This window comes from Ylistrum balloti, unplaced genomic scaffold (assembly GCF_031769215.1).
Source record: "Ylistrum balloti isolate Yb309-2 unplaced genomic scaffold, AGI_CSIRO_Ybal_v1 Utg370182, whole genome shotgun sequence".
Lineage (NCBI taxonomy): Eukaryota > Metazoa > Mollusca > Bivalvia > Pectinida > Pectinidae > Ylistrum > Ylistrum balloti.
The window spans coordinates 392,355-409,171 of NW_026782167.1; the positions used below are offsets into that span (position 1 = coordinate 392,355).

At 37.5% G+C, this 16,817-nt stretch overlaps 1 protein-coding gene across 1 annotated transcript; it reads right to left on the reverse strand.

Annotated features, from left to right (window-relative positions):
• Positions 1-155: 155 nt before the first annotated feature.
• LOC132551167 (semaphorin-5B-like) lies at positions 156-15,339 on the reverse strand. Its single transcript, XM_060215276.1, has 6 exons — positions 15,229-15,339; positions 9,698-9,768; positions 9,053-9,232; positions 3,334-3,504; positions 2,315-2,482; positions 156-1,454 (listed from the first exon to the last, which is right to left on the reverse strand). The coding sequence occupies exons 2-6, from the start codon at positions 9,747-9,749 to the stop codon at positions 1,381-1,383; spliced, it is 645 nt and encodes a 214-aa protein (XP_060071259.1). The 5' UTR covers positions 9,750-9,768; positions 15,229-15,339; the 3' UTR covers positions 156-1,380.
• Positions 15,340-16,817: the final 1,478 nt, after the last annotated feature.

Below are 16,817 nucleotides of genomic sequence, written 5' to 3' on the forward strand. Positions count from 1 at the left end.
TAAAATATGGCATTTCATAAAATATAGGACATAATTTATTCAAAGGGAAAACATTGTACAAAATACAAATATCGGCTTATTCAAATCTCTCTCTCCCTCTGTCTCTCATTCCCCCCCCCCCCCCCCCCCCCCCCCCCCCCCCCCCCCCCCCCCCAGTTATTTGTATTGAGTTATTTGTATTGTCACAATTCTACAACAATTCATTTAAAAATAAACTATTCATCAGTACATTTTATCACTCGTACATCCAAATATCATGTTTATATCGACACATTCACTGTAAAAAAAATGAAATGTTTAAACAGAACTCGTTCATTGGAATAATATCTTGTCAAATTTTAGTGAAATAATCATATCGTATGCGGTACAGAAATATCGGGATATGTTTTAATCATTTCACTAAATATTTTATAATTTACCTGTACACTAACCGGTCAATAAATACAGGGTAGGTTTTTGTTAAAGAACCGTTTATATTTATGTTACGTAAACAAGAAAGTGGGCGGTTCAGAATGCCGGGGTATTTTTTAACAATGTTGACTGCATATTGTTTGTAAACTAGACGGTTGGTGATTCAGAAATTTTAGGGTATGTTTTTAATATAGCACCGACTATATATTTCTATGCAACCTTATGTCGGCGGTACAAATACCAGGACAAGTTTCATTAGAGCACCAAACATTCTATCCTCAATATAGATAAACATATTTTAGGCAAGAAAACTTTTAAAATATCTTAAACAAATATACAAAATGCATATCAAGTGGCATATACCAACTGTAAAGGTAAATATTTCTATTGTCCATGAGCCAATTCATTACTCAGCTAATTTGCAAAAAAAAAAATGATAATGCGCTTAACTTCATTCCAGCATAATAAGCACGTTTGCAGTATATCATTTCAGCGCATAAGAAAATAATGTAAATATAAAAAAAATGTTTGTGTTAAAAATATAAATATCGATAAATGCATTTCTTTTCCCATTAAGAACATAGACATTTCAAAATTTCAAGATTAAAACAGACATTACTACAAGACAGTCACATTTTCATAAAATAATAAACATAATAACAAAAAAATCTAAATCTAACATGAAAACGTTTTAAACACAATTAGGGACTACCTACAATTTGTTTCAAACATTAAATCACTAACTCTTCTATACGTATATATATACATTCGTCAGATGGGTTACTGTCCAATACCGGACAAATGTTACAGACAGGGAAGTAACTCTTGTGGACTAAAAACACACTGGAATACCATGTTATTGATTAAAAAAAAACATATTCAGCACCACGTCTCAAAAGTATTCTAAACAATATAAAAATAACCAATGTATGAAACGGTGTCCACTAAATAGTTTACAAGGTGGAGATGTCATGCAGCCAGGACGGTAAACAGCAGACATGAGACTGTGAGTATTGCCGTAGATACCATGTCTTGAATGGAGACTGGAAAAAATAAATGTATCAGTTATTTTTTATAATTCATTACTGGGATTTGGTACGATTTCCCTAGTCAATGACTCGTATACCATTATGCATTGTAAGTAAGCTACTTATACTTAAATATAATAAATATAACTGGACCGTCGGGTTGGGAACCAAGACCTTGTTTTATGTATAGTATATAGTACCTAAGGTTATTTCATTTCAAACACAGCATTTATAGTCCTTTTGATATTCTACAAAATCTGGCATCATATGGATATCTTCTTTTGTCGTACGTACCAGTTTTTGAAACAAAACATTACATAATAACACTAGAAAACAACTGTTTCCTTTTTCAAATCAGACTTGTCAACACGCTACACATCGATGTGTCCAATCAAGTACTGTCAAAATCGTACATACTTTCCTTCAAATGGAACTTAATGTAATACACAGGCAAGAGAATGGATAGATAAATAACACTCTCCAAAGGTACTAGTGTAACACACAAACCTATCTCCTTAATATATATAAATATCTAAATTCTAAATCCTAGAGTTCAGGAATAAAAGTGTCATAGAACCCTTTTGATTAAAGTGCAGTGAACAAAGGAAACAAAAGAGAAATAAATAGATGGCAACTTTGAAGATTACATGAAAACGTTACATGTTTAGAGTTTAAGATTATTTTATTCGAGATGTTCATGGTTTATTATCCTTAAATTATGGACGTATAATATAGCATATGTCTATTTTTCAACCGTAAATCATTGTCACGGATAACGTTTTGTAGTAAATAGTAGCCAAGCTCCATTAATTTTTCAAATACCAATCGCTCAACCGAGACTGATTCCTCTACACTCAATATTGATGTTCACTCACCGGAAGTATTTGGCCCGTATCTGTAACAACCCATTTCGTCACTTCCGTCATGACAATTAACAACCCGGTCACACACGGATGTTTTGTTTACACAGTGGATGGCGCTACGACACAGGAAAATCCGTTTTTCATCTCTGCACATGTCCATGGAAAAATCCGGTGGAATAGCTGTACGGAAATAAAAATAAATCAATTAATTAAAACCCAAAGTGATCGAATTTTTTATAAGTTAAAAATCTATTTTAATCTTCAAATTTACCCACAAAACCCTGCATGGTTTCCTAGGAAATGATACCAAGACAACCGCCTCTATCACTCTTTTATAGTAGCAATGATTTCCCTCTATCTCACCTGCAAGGGGATGAAAGATTTCATTATTCATTCCTGTGATTAGCGGTTCAGTTACCTAGTATGAGAGTGTGTGAGAATGACTTACACTTTCCTTTGATTGATTACTGCACGCGTAAGTCACGACTGCGGCATGACTATTGAACCGTTTAGATTTATTTAAAAATGAAAAACTGTCGCGGTAAATATTATTTACTGTTTTAAGATGAAACAATTTATTTTAAATTTTTATTTCTAGGAAATACATCAGAAAAGTAATTTTATCCGACTAAACATCAAATTTAATCTACATTGCGGGCGGTAGACACTGCTGGTAGACTTTTAATCCCCGAAGCTTGCCATAACTTGCATGCCACGTTTTAATTCATTCGAATAGTGACATGGTTCACATGTCCCTGGCGTTCTCCTAGATTTTGTTTTTCAATTATAGAACAAGTGCACCTCCCCGACCAGATTTTGACATTTCTTTCCCATCACTTAGTATTTTCTCGGGCATCTCACAGGCTTAAAACTTATTAGCACAGCATCACCAGTACTTGCATGATGCAGTGTAATACATTGTTTGGCTTTACTCTAAATTTCTCTAACTTTGTATTAAAACGTTCTTTTCAGCGTGTTTTATATAACCTTGGCTACATTTATCAGTGGCCAAGGTGAAGTCTGTTACGTACATGGACATCGCTGCTTCTTGCACTCTTGGGTTTGTTCACTAGGTCCTAAACAATCCGCTCCACCGTTAGCGGGGCGCGGATTTGCGCAGTGGCGGACCCGCTTTTGGTGGCCCATCCCGCATGGCATGGAACAATGACTCCAGGGACTCCAACTCGTCCAGTTACCGGCCACTGTAGACAATTACACTTATATACTGTTGTGGCAATAGATAAAACATTCTAAAAAATAAAGCCACGTCATGAAAACTGAATTGTAATAGAGACGAAATACCATGTAAGTCGTTTTTCAAGTAGTTCAAATTTTTAGCTTTGCCTACAGCTTCAAGTAAAAAGGATGTATTGTTTACAAAAGTAATTAAACAGACATTCATTAGTGTGTGTGTGTTTTCTTTTTACCAGTTCGTGATTAATGAGTAAAATATACGTGGCGGATGTCGACGATGAAGCTGAAGACGCTTACACTTCCGAAACACCTGATCGTCGTGTAAATTGTTGTTTTGTTCATATTTGACTTAGTTTTATTTGTTTTATTTAAGCTTGGATTATGATTATGTTGACACGTTGGTATTTCCTTGTTGTTCTCGTTATATCAATTTCAGCATTGGAGGGAATTTACAAGAACACGTTACAACGAAAGGCCGTCAACATTAGATCTAGTACTTAGTATTGAAGGAGACCTCATCAATAAACAACAGATTCTTTCGGCATCAATGAGAAGGAAAACTGAAGACAGAAAGTGAGTAAAACTTGTGGAAGTAGCAGACTAAATCAAGCCGGATTCAAAACCAGTTTGGAGCTATGTTCAAGCTTAACCTAATCTAAAGGTAAAACTTAGCAACGTAATCATCCAAACCCGGGAGGTTATAATCAGGAATTAGGAAAAGGAGAGGCACTGAAGAAAATTTCAGAAGCTTTCCAGAATTCACAGAAGGGAAGTGTGGGAAGAGCTAGTCACAAAAATATTAGAGAACACCTAGTCAAAGAGTATCTGTAGAATGTTAAACCAGCAACGAATCTTAAGTACCTAGAGCAGCAAGGAATGAGGTTAATGTAACAGCGAAACAATGTCTAAAAAATAACGCTGAAAACTACCGCTCGATCAGACTATCAATAACTTGTATAGAAATAAATATTTTTTACAACAAATACCAACACAAGTTTCGGAAAGTTCACCAGTGTGCCACTTCTCTACAAGATGTTAAGGACAAATGGACGATATCATTAGACGATAGAAACAATGTAGACGTTTCATTCACGTACTTATTTTAGAAGCCTTTTGATAACATCCAAAACCAGTATTGAATAACTGGAAATGTACTCAAATGGATCAGGAATTGTTTGACCGATATATCAGAGTGGATTATGTGATCAGTCGAATCCCCTTGGATGGTGGATCAATACTATACAAATGATGTCAGATTATTTGCAGATGACACAAAACTGTTATCTGTATTGATCATCAATGTATGCAGTCTAATACTGAAAAACTAATGAAATGGTCCAAAAATCAACAATTAAAGTACAACGCACAAAAAATTAATATCTACGTCTAGGAGCAGATACGTCAGAGAAAATGTACAAAATGAACAATGTCATAAAACAAAAAGTTACATAAGAGAAGGGTGTAACCTCAGGCAAAAGCCAAAGTCCTATTCAAAGATAAAAAAAACTCGACAGAGCACTAGAAATTTTCAAAGCATTCTTTAACGTCTACAAATCATAAGAGAGATCTCGTCTTAAATATGCCTGGACAGCAATGGTCGATAAATACCATCAAGGCCATAGTTTCCATCGAGAAGACGCGCAACCATTGTTATAGAAACTATCCGTATCTAATGCTATTCAGTGATTGATAGAGGTAGGAAATACACAAGACTGAGAAGCGATATGTTGACGATTTACAAAATTATGAACGGCATTGATATGTGTGATAAAAACAGTGTTCACATAATATGAAATGCAAACTAGACGATAAAAAATCATTCTAGATTGATCATTCGTGGGAACAATTTTCAGTGATAAAACGATAAAAGTGCCATCTCATCTGAGAAATTAAATCCATTCAAGTCCACACTGCGAAACATTGGAAATACAAACTAATGACATTTGTCCGTGCCTGCTATTCCAGAGTGGCAAAACCGGACGTGTTAGCAACAAATTTTGAAAAGGTTCAAACATGCCATTCAGAGCAGCTGGTGTAAATGTCTTGCCAAGGGACACATTCTACCCGCCACGAGTAGGGAGTGTTGAAAGACGTATCTCCAATCTTCACCTGACGTTACCAAGGCAAACGTTCTAACCGAATTAGTTGTCGCGCCCTTTAAAAAGGAAGGAAGAGCAACGTTTTCACCGAGCTGTCAGGAAAGGATATATTACTTTCAATGTGTCCAGTTTTCCCAATTATATTCCAACCTTGAAAAATAGAAAATAAAGCAACCAGAACGCATGAAAAACACCACAGAAATAAGAACCAGAAAAGTTTTCTGTTTAAATAATTTAATAATATATTAATCTCATCAATTTAAACCACAACAAGTGATATCATCGAGGATTTACCTGGACACAGGGTGTCGTGTAAACAACTCTTGTGATCTTAGGATTTACCTGGACACAGGGTCTCGTGTAAACAACTCTTGTGATCCTAGGATTTACCTGGACACAGGGTCTGGTGTAATCAACTCTTGTGATGCTAGGATTTACCTGGACACAAGGTCTCGTGTAAACAACTCTTGTGATCCTAGGATTTACCTGGACACAAGGTCTCGTGTAAATAACTCTTGTGATCTGTAGATTTACCTGGACACATAGTCTCGTGTAAACAACTCTTGTGATCTGAGGATTTACCTGGACACAGGGTCTCGTATAAACAACTCTTGTGATCTTAGGATTTACCTGGACACAGGGTCTCGTGTAAACAACTCTTGTGATATCATCGAGGATTTACCTGGACACAGGGTCTCGTGTAATCAATTCTTGTGATCTTAGGATTTACCTGGACACAGGGGATCGTGTAAACAACTCTTGTGATCTGAGGATTTACCTGGACACAGGGTCTCGTGTAATCAACTCTTGTGATCTTAGGATTTACCTGGACACAGGGTCTCGTGTAAATCAATTCTTGTAATTTCATCGAGGATTTACCTGGACACAGGGTCTCGTGTAAACAACTCTTGTGATCTGAAGATTTACCTGGACACATTGTTTCGTGTAAACAACTCTTGTGATCTGAGGATTTACCTGGACACAGGGTCTCGTGTAAACAACTCTTGTGATATCATCGAGGATTTACCTGGACACAGGGGCTCGTGTAGATAACTCTTGTAATCTGTAGATTTACCTGGACACATGGTCTCGTGTAAATAACTCTTGTGATCTGTAGATTTACCTGGACACAGGGTCTCGTGTAATCAACTCTTGCGATCTCTGCATTTACCTGGACACAGGGTCTCGTGTACATAACAACTGTTGTGATCTGAGGATTTACCTGGACAAAGGGTCTCGTGTAAACCAACTCTTGTAATTTCATCGAGGATTTACCTGGACACAGGGTCTCGTGTAAACAACTCTTGTGATCTGAAGATTTACCTGGACACATTGTCTCGTGTAAACACATCTTGTGATCTGAGGATTTACCTGGACACAGGGGATCGTGTAATCAACTCTTTTAATATCATCGAGGATTTACCTGGACACAGGGGATCGTGTAAAAAAACTCTTTTGATATCATCGAGGATTTATCTGGACACAGGGGATCGTGTAAACAACTCTTTTGATCTGAGGATTTAACTGGACACAGGGTATCGTGTAAACAACTCTTGCGATCTTAGGATTTAACTGGACACAGAGTCTCGTGTAAACAACTCTTCTGATCTGTAGATTTACCTGTACACAGGGTCTCGTGTACATAACTCTTGTGATCTGAGGATTTACCTGGACACAGGGTCTCGTGTAAACAACTCTTCTGATCTGAAGATTTACCTGGACACAGGGTCTCGTGTACATAACTCTTGCGATCTTAGGATTAACCTGGACACAGGATCTCGTGTTAACAACTCTTTTAATATCATCGAGGATTTACCTGGACACAGGGGATCGTGTAAAAAAACTCTTGTGATATCATCGAGGATTTATCTGGACACAGGGGATCGTGTAAACAACTCTTGTGATATGAGGATTTAATTGGACACAGGGTCTCGTGTACACAACAACTCTAGTGACCTTAGGATTTGCCTGGACACAGGGGCTCGCGTTAACAACTCTTCTGATATCATCGAGGATTTACCTGGACACAGGGGCTCGTGTAGACATCTCTTGTGATGTCATCGAGGATTTATCTGGACACAGGAGCTCGTGTAAACAACTCTTGTGATCTGAGGATTTACCTGGACACAGGGTCTCGTGTAATCAACTTTTGTGATCTGAGGATTTACCTGGACACAGGGTCTCGTGTAAACAACTCTTGTGATCCTAGTATTTACCTGGACACAGGGTCTCGTGTAAACCAATTCTTGTAATTTCATCGAGGATTTACCTGGACACAGGGTCTCGTGTAAACAACTCTTGTGATCTTAGGATTTACGTGGACACAGGGTCTCATGTAAACAACTCTTGTGATATCATCGAGGATTTACCTGGACACAGGGTCTCGTGTAAATAACTCTTGTGATCTGTAGATTTACCTGGACACAGGGTCTCGTGTTATCAACTCTTGCGATCTCTGGATTTACCTGGACACAGGGTCTCGTGTACATAACAACTGTTGTGATCTGAGGATTTACCTGGACAAAGGGTCTCGTGTAAACCAACTCTTGTAATTTCATCGAGGATTTACCTGGACACAGGGTCTCGTGTACATAACAACTGTTGTGATCTGAGGATTTACCTGGACACAGGGTCTCGTGTAAACCAACTCTTGTAATTTCATCGAGGATTTACCTGGACACAGGGTCTCGTGTACATAACAACTCTTGTGATCTGAGGATTTACCTGGACACAGGGTCTCGTGTAATCAACTTTTGTGATCTGAGGATTTACCTGGACACAGGGTCTCGTGTAAACAACTCTTGTGATCTGAGGATTTACCTGGACACATTGTCTCGTGTAAACAACTCTTGTGATCTGAGGATTTACCTGGACACAGGGGATCGTGTAATCAACTCTTTTAATATCATCGAGGATTTACCTGGACACAGGGGATCGTGTAAAAAAACTCTTTTGATATCATCGAGGATTTATCTGGACACAGGGGATCGTGTAAACAACTCTTTTGATCTGAGGATATGGACACAGGGTCTCGTGTACATAACAACTCTTGTGATCTTAACTGGACACAGGGTATCGTGTAAACAACTCTTGCGATCTTAGGATTTAACTGGACACAGAGTCTCGTGTAAACAACTCTTCTGATCTGAGGATTTACCTGGACACAGGGTCTCGTGTACATAACTCTTGCGATCTTAGGATTAACCTGGACACAGGATCTCGCGTTAACAACTCTTCTGATATCATCGAGGATTTACCTGGACACAGGGGCTCGTGTAAACAACTCTTGTGATATCATCGAGGATTTACCTGGACACAGGGGCTCGTGTAAACAACTCTTGTGATCTGAGGATTTACCTGGACACAGGGTCTCGTGTAAACAACTCTTGTGATATCATCGAGAATTTACCTGGACACAGGGGCTCGTGTAAACAACTCTTGTGATCTGAGGATTTACCTGGACACAGGGTATCGTGTAAACAACTCTTGTGATCTGTTCTTGTAATGTCACTGAAACTTCCGTCCTCGTTCTTCAGGCGAGACACTCGCTCATGTAGTCCGAACTCGCACGTGGTGGAGCAAGTGGACCACTCAGTCCATTCTGTCCATGTCTTTTCGGCTGACGTAATATGTATCACTTTGAATGGAAAAATCGTACGAAACTACGATAAAATCAAGTTAATGATAATTCATGTTAGTTTAAGTTTTTTGTTAAATAAAGACATTTCTTATTTTTTTAACTGAACCAAAGTGATAACAATTTAAATATAGAACGCTCATGAATATTACAGTGTATAATCAGATGTTTCAAAACGTAAGGTAATATAGATAACATTCTATATCAGTAAGGAACCGAGCTGATATTCTTTGAAGACAAATTTCTTTAAGATAAAATTATATGAGCTAATTTTCAGTTTAATGAGCTGATTTAGATTTTTTCATATTTTCAGTATTTGCTATTTTATACAAAGAATAAAACTGTTAAAATATTAAAATCAGCGTCGAAGATAAGGAAAATTAAACATTGGTATTTCTTATTGATTTAAAAATTGGAATGTTCGGTCTAACCTTGCACATTTGCCTTTATTGTGGGAATACTTACCGTAAAACAGCAGCAGGATGTTACGTATTGTAGATAGAAAACTGATGGGCATTGTGTGGATGATCAACCAACTGTAAAATATGGAGGACATAGAAAATAGATAATATTTGACGAATGTGTAAAACTAAAAGGAGGAATGTTCAACGCCGGTTTTATGTTGTTGATGATGTTGTCGTTATTGTTGTTGTTGTGTTGTTGTGTTTTTAATGTTGTTGTTGTTGTTGTTGTTGTTGCTGCTGCTGCTGCTGCTGCTGCTGCTGCTGTTGTTGTTGTTGTTTGGTTTTTTCCCCAATATGTTTTGTTTTCATTCGTTATATGTCAAATGATTTATTCAGGAATGATTCTAATGTCCAACACACGTACTGTTCCTTTCTAAATATTTCAATTTATACCAAAATGCCAGGGCTTGTACGTAACGTTAGATGACCATTTGTACAATGTAATTATAATTAATTTATTCATTTTATTTGTTGTCAAAGGATTCATTGTTAATTAATTTCAGCCTTTACAGAAGACGTTATCAAGCTTGATCGATTTCTCATAAGTAACAACGTATTTAAGTAGGGACGCTGATCTTAACACAGAAGCAACCGGTATATATGAATATCTGATCTTCACAATCATGACAGTTACATTTTGCACGCACATGTAAATACACATGACTATTACGTCGGACGATATGCACTGTGTTGTCCAACATGTCACGTGTTCCTCATGTAGTTTGTATTGTGACTCTTTGTCAAGGAAGTTTCGGGATAAACAAAACTAAAAACAATTTACTAGTAAGCAATAAACTATTCAGGAATTCCGTCCGCGCAATTCTTCATTTTTTATGACAAACTGCATAAAAGAAAAAATAGATCTTACGTAAATAAGTTATTAAATTCAGGGTAATTTTTTTATCATTAGTATCATCACCTATGTCCCACGCCCCGTTTTTCAATGGCGGAGGAGAGGCGGAGGATCATTGCGCATATGGAAACTTTTGACGGACATTTATTATTGTTTTTCCCCTGTAAAATACGGTTTTTAGTTGACTGAATGAACATGTCATGCTGATAACTCAGGATACAGAGGATGTGGGGGGCAGTTATTATTTAGCTATACATGTTAAATTCACGTGCGTGGTGTTGCTAAGGTAGTCTGTACAGATGCTCGTCTATAACTGACATATATACAGGCCAACTACCTGTCATAACTACTACATCTATAACCATCTAATTATCGTATAATATCTCTCAACAGACATCCATTAATATTACCGTGATGCCTAACGTTAGCACGCCACCGATGAGTGATCCTTATCAAAGTAAATCAAAAGACCCTTATAATATATACCCGACTCCATACTAGACATCACAGGTGTAGATTCAGATCCCTAGAGTTACTTCCCTTCCTTTTACACTATCAGATGGTGTAGCGAAAAGCTAGCGGAAGAGTAAGTGTCTTCTGCTTCATCGACGACATCCACATTGTAAACACGTCCAGATTCATATCGCAAAACGGAACCAACAGACAAACTAACGAACATCAAACACGTCCAGATTCATATCGCACAACGGAACCAACAGACAAACTAACGAACATCAAACACGTCCAGCTTCATATCACACAACGGAACCAACAGACAAACTAACGAGCATAAAAAAACAGCTTCATATCACACAACGGAACCAAGAGACAAACTAACGAGCATCAAACACGTCCAGCTTCATATCACACAACGGAACCAACAAACAAACTAATGAGCATCAAACACGTCCAGATTCATATCACACAACGGAACCAACAGACAAACTAACGAACATCAAACACGTCCAGCTTCATATCACACAACGGAACCAACAGACAAACTAACGAGCATCAAACACGTCCAGCTTCATATCACACAACGGAACCAACAGACAAACTAACGAGCATCAAACACGTCCAGCTTCATATCACACAACGGAACCAACAGACAAACTAACGAACATCAAACACGTCCAGCTTCATATCACACAACGGAACCAACAGACAAACTAACGAACATCAAACATGTCCAGATTCATATCGCACTCAGAAATAGATTATTTCTCAATGAGGCCGCTATCTACATAAAAATCGTGATCCTAGGAACCGGCCCTTAATATGGAATTAATTGCAACATGAAAATACAATTGGTTTGGGATGCAAAGATACTGCTATCCAGAAATGGAAAATTCACATTAGGGGAAACTAAAACCATTGCGCCTGTCACACAGCTAGGTGAAAAGCTGTCCATGTAAGTTCCGTTACAAGAAAACAATGAGATAAACAGCTGATAAGGAAGAATATATTGTGTCTTTGATTTCAAGTTCTGGTGGGAGACGATGGACGAGGTAATACACGAAAACTCGTGTTATTCAAAGTCAAGGTGTCATCAATATCAACATCTGAAAGTGAAAACGACTTTGCAATGTTCTTGTGTCCTGTTTTGACAAGTTCTGCCTCGCAAGAAAACAAAAACAAGTCAGCCAACAGAGGGGCGCAGTTAGTGTCCATATCTTACCAAAAAAAAAAAAAACAAACAAACAAACAAACAAACAAACAAAACAAAACAAATAAAATGTTCTATAAATTCTTAAATCCACATACCATTCATTAATTTCACTTCTTTGGTAAACAGTATCACAATAGGACAGTAGCCCAGATTTCATGGTACCTAGAATGGTAGTAAGTAGTTCTGAGAAAGATTTGGTTGAACAACTAGACGCTGTTAATCCAATATAAACGAGGGAGGGGTTCCGCATCCTTATCAATAGGCAATCTAAATAATTGTTACCCTGAAGCATATCAGCCACTAATTCTTCTGTGGAAAGATTACATAATGGACAGATGGGGGTTTCCTATAATATCAGGCAAGCCTTGTTATTTTTGTATACAGGAAATGTAATAATGACAACAGACCAGGATCAAGTTATTGGACGCCTTATCTACAGACACAATAACATACTTATGTAAATCTTGAAGTGTGAAATTTAACACCAGGAACATGAAACGCTGACTTCTGTGTTGTTTTCATTTTCGACTTCAAGCTGCGAATGTGGGATTTAATCCACAAAACAAATCTAACAGCTTGTTCTCTTTGCTTGAAAACTTGGCTCATTGATGCCACTGTCTGGACATGTGCTGTAGTTTCAGACATGTTCAGAATCTTTCGATTTTTCAAAGAACATAAGGATGTTTATTTTTCAATGACAATTAATTTCAAAAACTTCATTCCCCGCAAAACAATATTCAGAATCAATTTTAAGCAGAACTTTCCATATCATTATGTTTTTCATTTTGTACGCTAAAACTAGGTTTGAGCGCTGGGCGAGGATACTTTGAAAGTAGGAGCTGTGTTTCTAATCACAGGGCCTTGACATTAATGTATATTTTGTATACACATTTACTGACCGCTGGAACGTGTGTTAAACCCCTGTGATTCCGACCACATTGACAAAAGTTTGACCTCCATTGAATGATGGCGCAAGGAGATAAAAATTTATCTGAAATGTGATTACACCATATATCAATTAACATACTTATCTATACATATGTCCACAGGTGTTGTTTGTATAAAATACGTAACAGTTAACATATATATAACTGTCCTACAGGTGTTTCCTTTAGGGCAAGTACGTCTCCGTCCCTAGACACGGGGAAGTGACCATTGAGATTATATCGTATCACACAGAACACTTTTGTTGGGTTATCTGGCAAGCATCTGCCTTGGTTTTATTTAAGCCGAACACCATACCTTTTATGGTACCGTCCGTTTGGTAAAAACTTTAAAAATTGTCCTGCGGAATCTGCATGCTGTCGCGATACACTGAAACAAGTTAAAAACTCGAGCACTGTGGCACAAAACGTGTATTGTTTAAGGCTTTTGCCCGTTTCATATTTTTCTTTTTGCAATGTACGCGTGTCCCCCTGGCACATATTTTCTCTGGCTACATCAAATATGTCTCAAGTCTGCTGTAGGGTTCAGAGGAAACTCGAGCCAGTTACAAATCATTAATACTACACATTGCTGTCATAACACCAATAGGAAGAGAGAGAAAACGCTGTCCTAAAAATAAATGTATGTTCTATCAAGATCTATCACATAAAACTGAGATGGTACACTTTATCTTATTTTATCGGGAGAATCTAAATGGAGAAAATGAGAAACAAACTACACGGTTTCTTATAAACGTTTGACCTTCTCTCTTCATGGCTCATCACGTTACCAAACAGCTACTATCGTAAATTTCATCAGTCACCGCCCTCCTTTCTTTCTTCTCTCAGAAATAGCCGTCGGAAAACTAATCCGTGGTTGTCGCGTTTGAACTCGCCTACACCAGTGCAGCTTTTAACTCATTCAGTTTTCACGGACACACTGCATACATAAAATTTCAACAGGTCAAAACACATCACATAAAATTCTCTCTACCGATTTCAGGCCAAAACCTTGTCACGTACCCATGTATCACTGTACCCACTCAAGTACATGCTAATGTCCCGCAAATATTTTTCACGCCCATCGAGACGGTAATGCCCTTATATGGTGTAATTATGTCGGACTACGTTAGCTTCAATAGTTTTGTCTGCTTTGAAATGTTTCACAGTATCTTTTGATGAATAAATTACTTAACGTTACAGACGTGTAAATCATTTGCAAACACGTCGTAGAGAGGAAGTCCACTACTGTCCTTTTATACGAGTTGTATAAAATACACGTAGTAGTTGTTTGTTCTGTTCTATTTTTAACACAGCATTTAAGAAAATACAAAGCACACAAAGATGTGATGACTTGTGCCAGTTTTTCCTATCACCAGTCAGCTTGATTTACGATCGGTAGGATGGGCAAGATTTCCCTGACTTCAAGATGTCGACATATCTTCAGGGTTTAATTATAATATCCCCGTAGTTTTGTGCTCTTTCGTTTGGAATTAAGTTAACTTAATTAAGTATATTCAGGTAAAATCCTATGATACGTCATTTTATATCTTACGTGTGTTCTCAGATGTGTTCAAAATGTGTACCTAGACTGTGAAACACATGCAGGGTGTTAAGGGTGAGAGGTCTGAAAACAACACAGGTCTTATTTCTGAAATAAACATGAAATGAAACACTAAAGCTAACTTCATATACTATATCGGGTCAGTAAATGTTATACCTACATGGATGTCTACATGCTAAAGGCCGTCAGTCAGCAGGAGTAAAGAAACATGATAATAACATATCATATGAATTCACAAATGAAAATTGTTTTAAAACATACACAAACAGAGAGACAATAGTGTATGGGCCGTTGAACTCACAAGTTTGTCCACCTGTATGAAATTTTACCCAATACGTAAACACCCCGGCAACATTAGAGTTCACATCTGTATAGTGTAGGATATACATAGGGCCAATTTTCCAGCTAAAATTACCACCATTAGGTATACACAAGTAAACAGAAGCTGATAAACAAGTACACTGTATCTCACAAACGTACCACACATATATGTATAACTACAATAAGTATGGTGTATACTTACCTTGAGTTTAAATCTGAAATATCGTCGAGAGGAATTAGAAAATGTTATCACTGTACATGTAATACGTCGTATATATTTCACTGTGAATCACACGTGTGTAGTTTTTATCTCTTGGTGGTACGTGTGTGTGCCAAACATCCGGGCACTTACACAACCGCCTCAGTGGTTTCCCTCTCAATGAATCACAACAAAGAAGTAATAATGGGGTACAATATGTATGTTCTCTGACGTGTTCAGGTTTACATAGAAACAACCCTTCCTTACATCATCTGTCGTGGGAATTATCACATACCTTTCTTAACGGCAAACATAATGATAAAAATTATAACTATTTCTCTGACGACAAATATTAATGGCGTATATAATGATAAGAAGCTATCCCATAGTGGTAGTAAGTGTAATACTTAAAACGCCACCTATAACGGGAACGTTGATTAAATCAGTGAGAATGATATGTCGTTAATATGTTAATTATTTGTGTCATGTAAGACGCTATACGGTCCAAAGAAGGTTTTCCTTTGCCAGATGTTGTACTTAGGGCCTAACTAACATTGAACAGGTCACTATGTCTCTCAGTACTGTCGTGTTGAAAATCACAAGGTTTGTGTTTTTGTAATAACGTGCTGAACACTAACCAGGTTAATCTTTCTGTACTAACGTGCTGAACACTAACTAGGTTTATCTTTCTGTACTAACGTGCTGAACACTAACCAGATTTATCTTTCTGTACTAACGTGCTGAACACTAATTACGCTGTCTTTCTGGACTAACTGCCTGATTACTAACTAGGTTTATCTTTCTGTACTAACGTGCTGAACACTAACCAGGTTTATCTTTCTGTACTAACGTGCTGAACACTAACCAGGTTTATCTTTCTGTACTAACGTGCTGAACACTAACCAGGTTTTTCGTTATGTACTTACGTCCTGAACACTAACCAGGTTTATCTTTCTGTACTAACGTGCTGAACACTAACTAGGTTTATCTTTCTGTACTAACGTGCTGAACACTAACTACGCTGTCTTTCTGGACTAACGTCCTGATCACTAACTAGGTTAATCTTTCTGTACTAACGTGCTGAACACTAACTAGGTTTATCTTTCTGTACTACTAACGTGCTGAACACTAACACGTCCTGAACACTTACCAGGTCAATCGTTCTGTATTAACGTGCTGATAACTAACCAGGTTAATCTTTCTGTACTAACGTGCTGAACACTAACTGAGTTTATCTTTCTGTACTAACGTGCTGAACACTAACCAGGTTTATCTTTCTGTACTAACGTGCTGGACAGTAACTAGGTTTATCGTTCTGTACTAACGTCCTGAACAGTAACTAGATTGATCGTTCTCTACTTACGTCCTGAACACTAACCAGGTTTTTCGTTATTTACTTACGTCCTGAACACTAACCAGGTTTATCTTTATGTACTTACGTCCTGAACACTAACCAGGTTTATCGTTATGTACTTACGTCCTGAACACTAACCAACACTAACTAAGGTTTATCTTTCTGTACTAACGTGCTAACGTGCTAACCCGAACACTAACCAGGTTTATCTTTCTGTACTAACGTACTGAACACTAAC

Bases quoted from the DNA above. Each gene is read 5' to 3' on its own strand.
- LOC132551167 (XM_060215276.1), bottom strand. From the start codon at position 9,749: ATGCCCATCAGTTTTCTATCTACAATACGTAACATCCTGCTGCTGTTT. The intron at 3,505-9,052 runs GTAAATCCTCAG...AATTGTCTACAG, and splicing joins ACACGATACCCTGTGTCCAG to TGGCCGGTAACTGGACGAGT. The intron at 2,483-3,333 runs GTACGTAACAGA...ATTTCCGTACAG, and splicing joins CAAGAAGCAGCGATGTCCAT to CTATTCCACCGGATTTTTCC.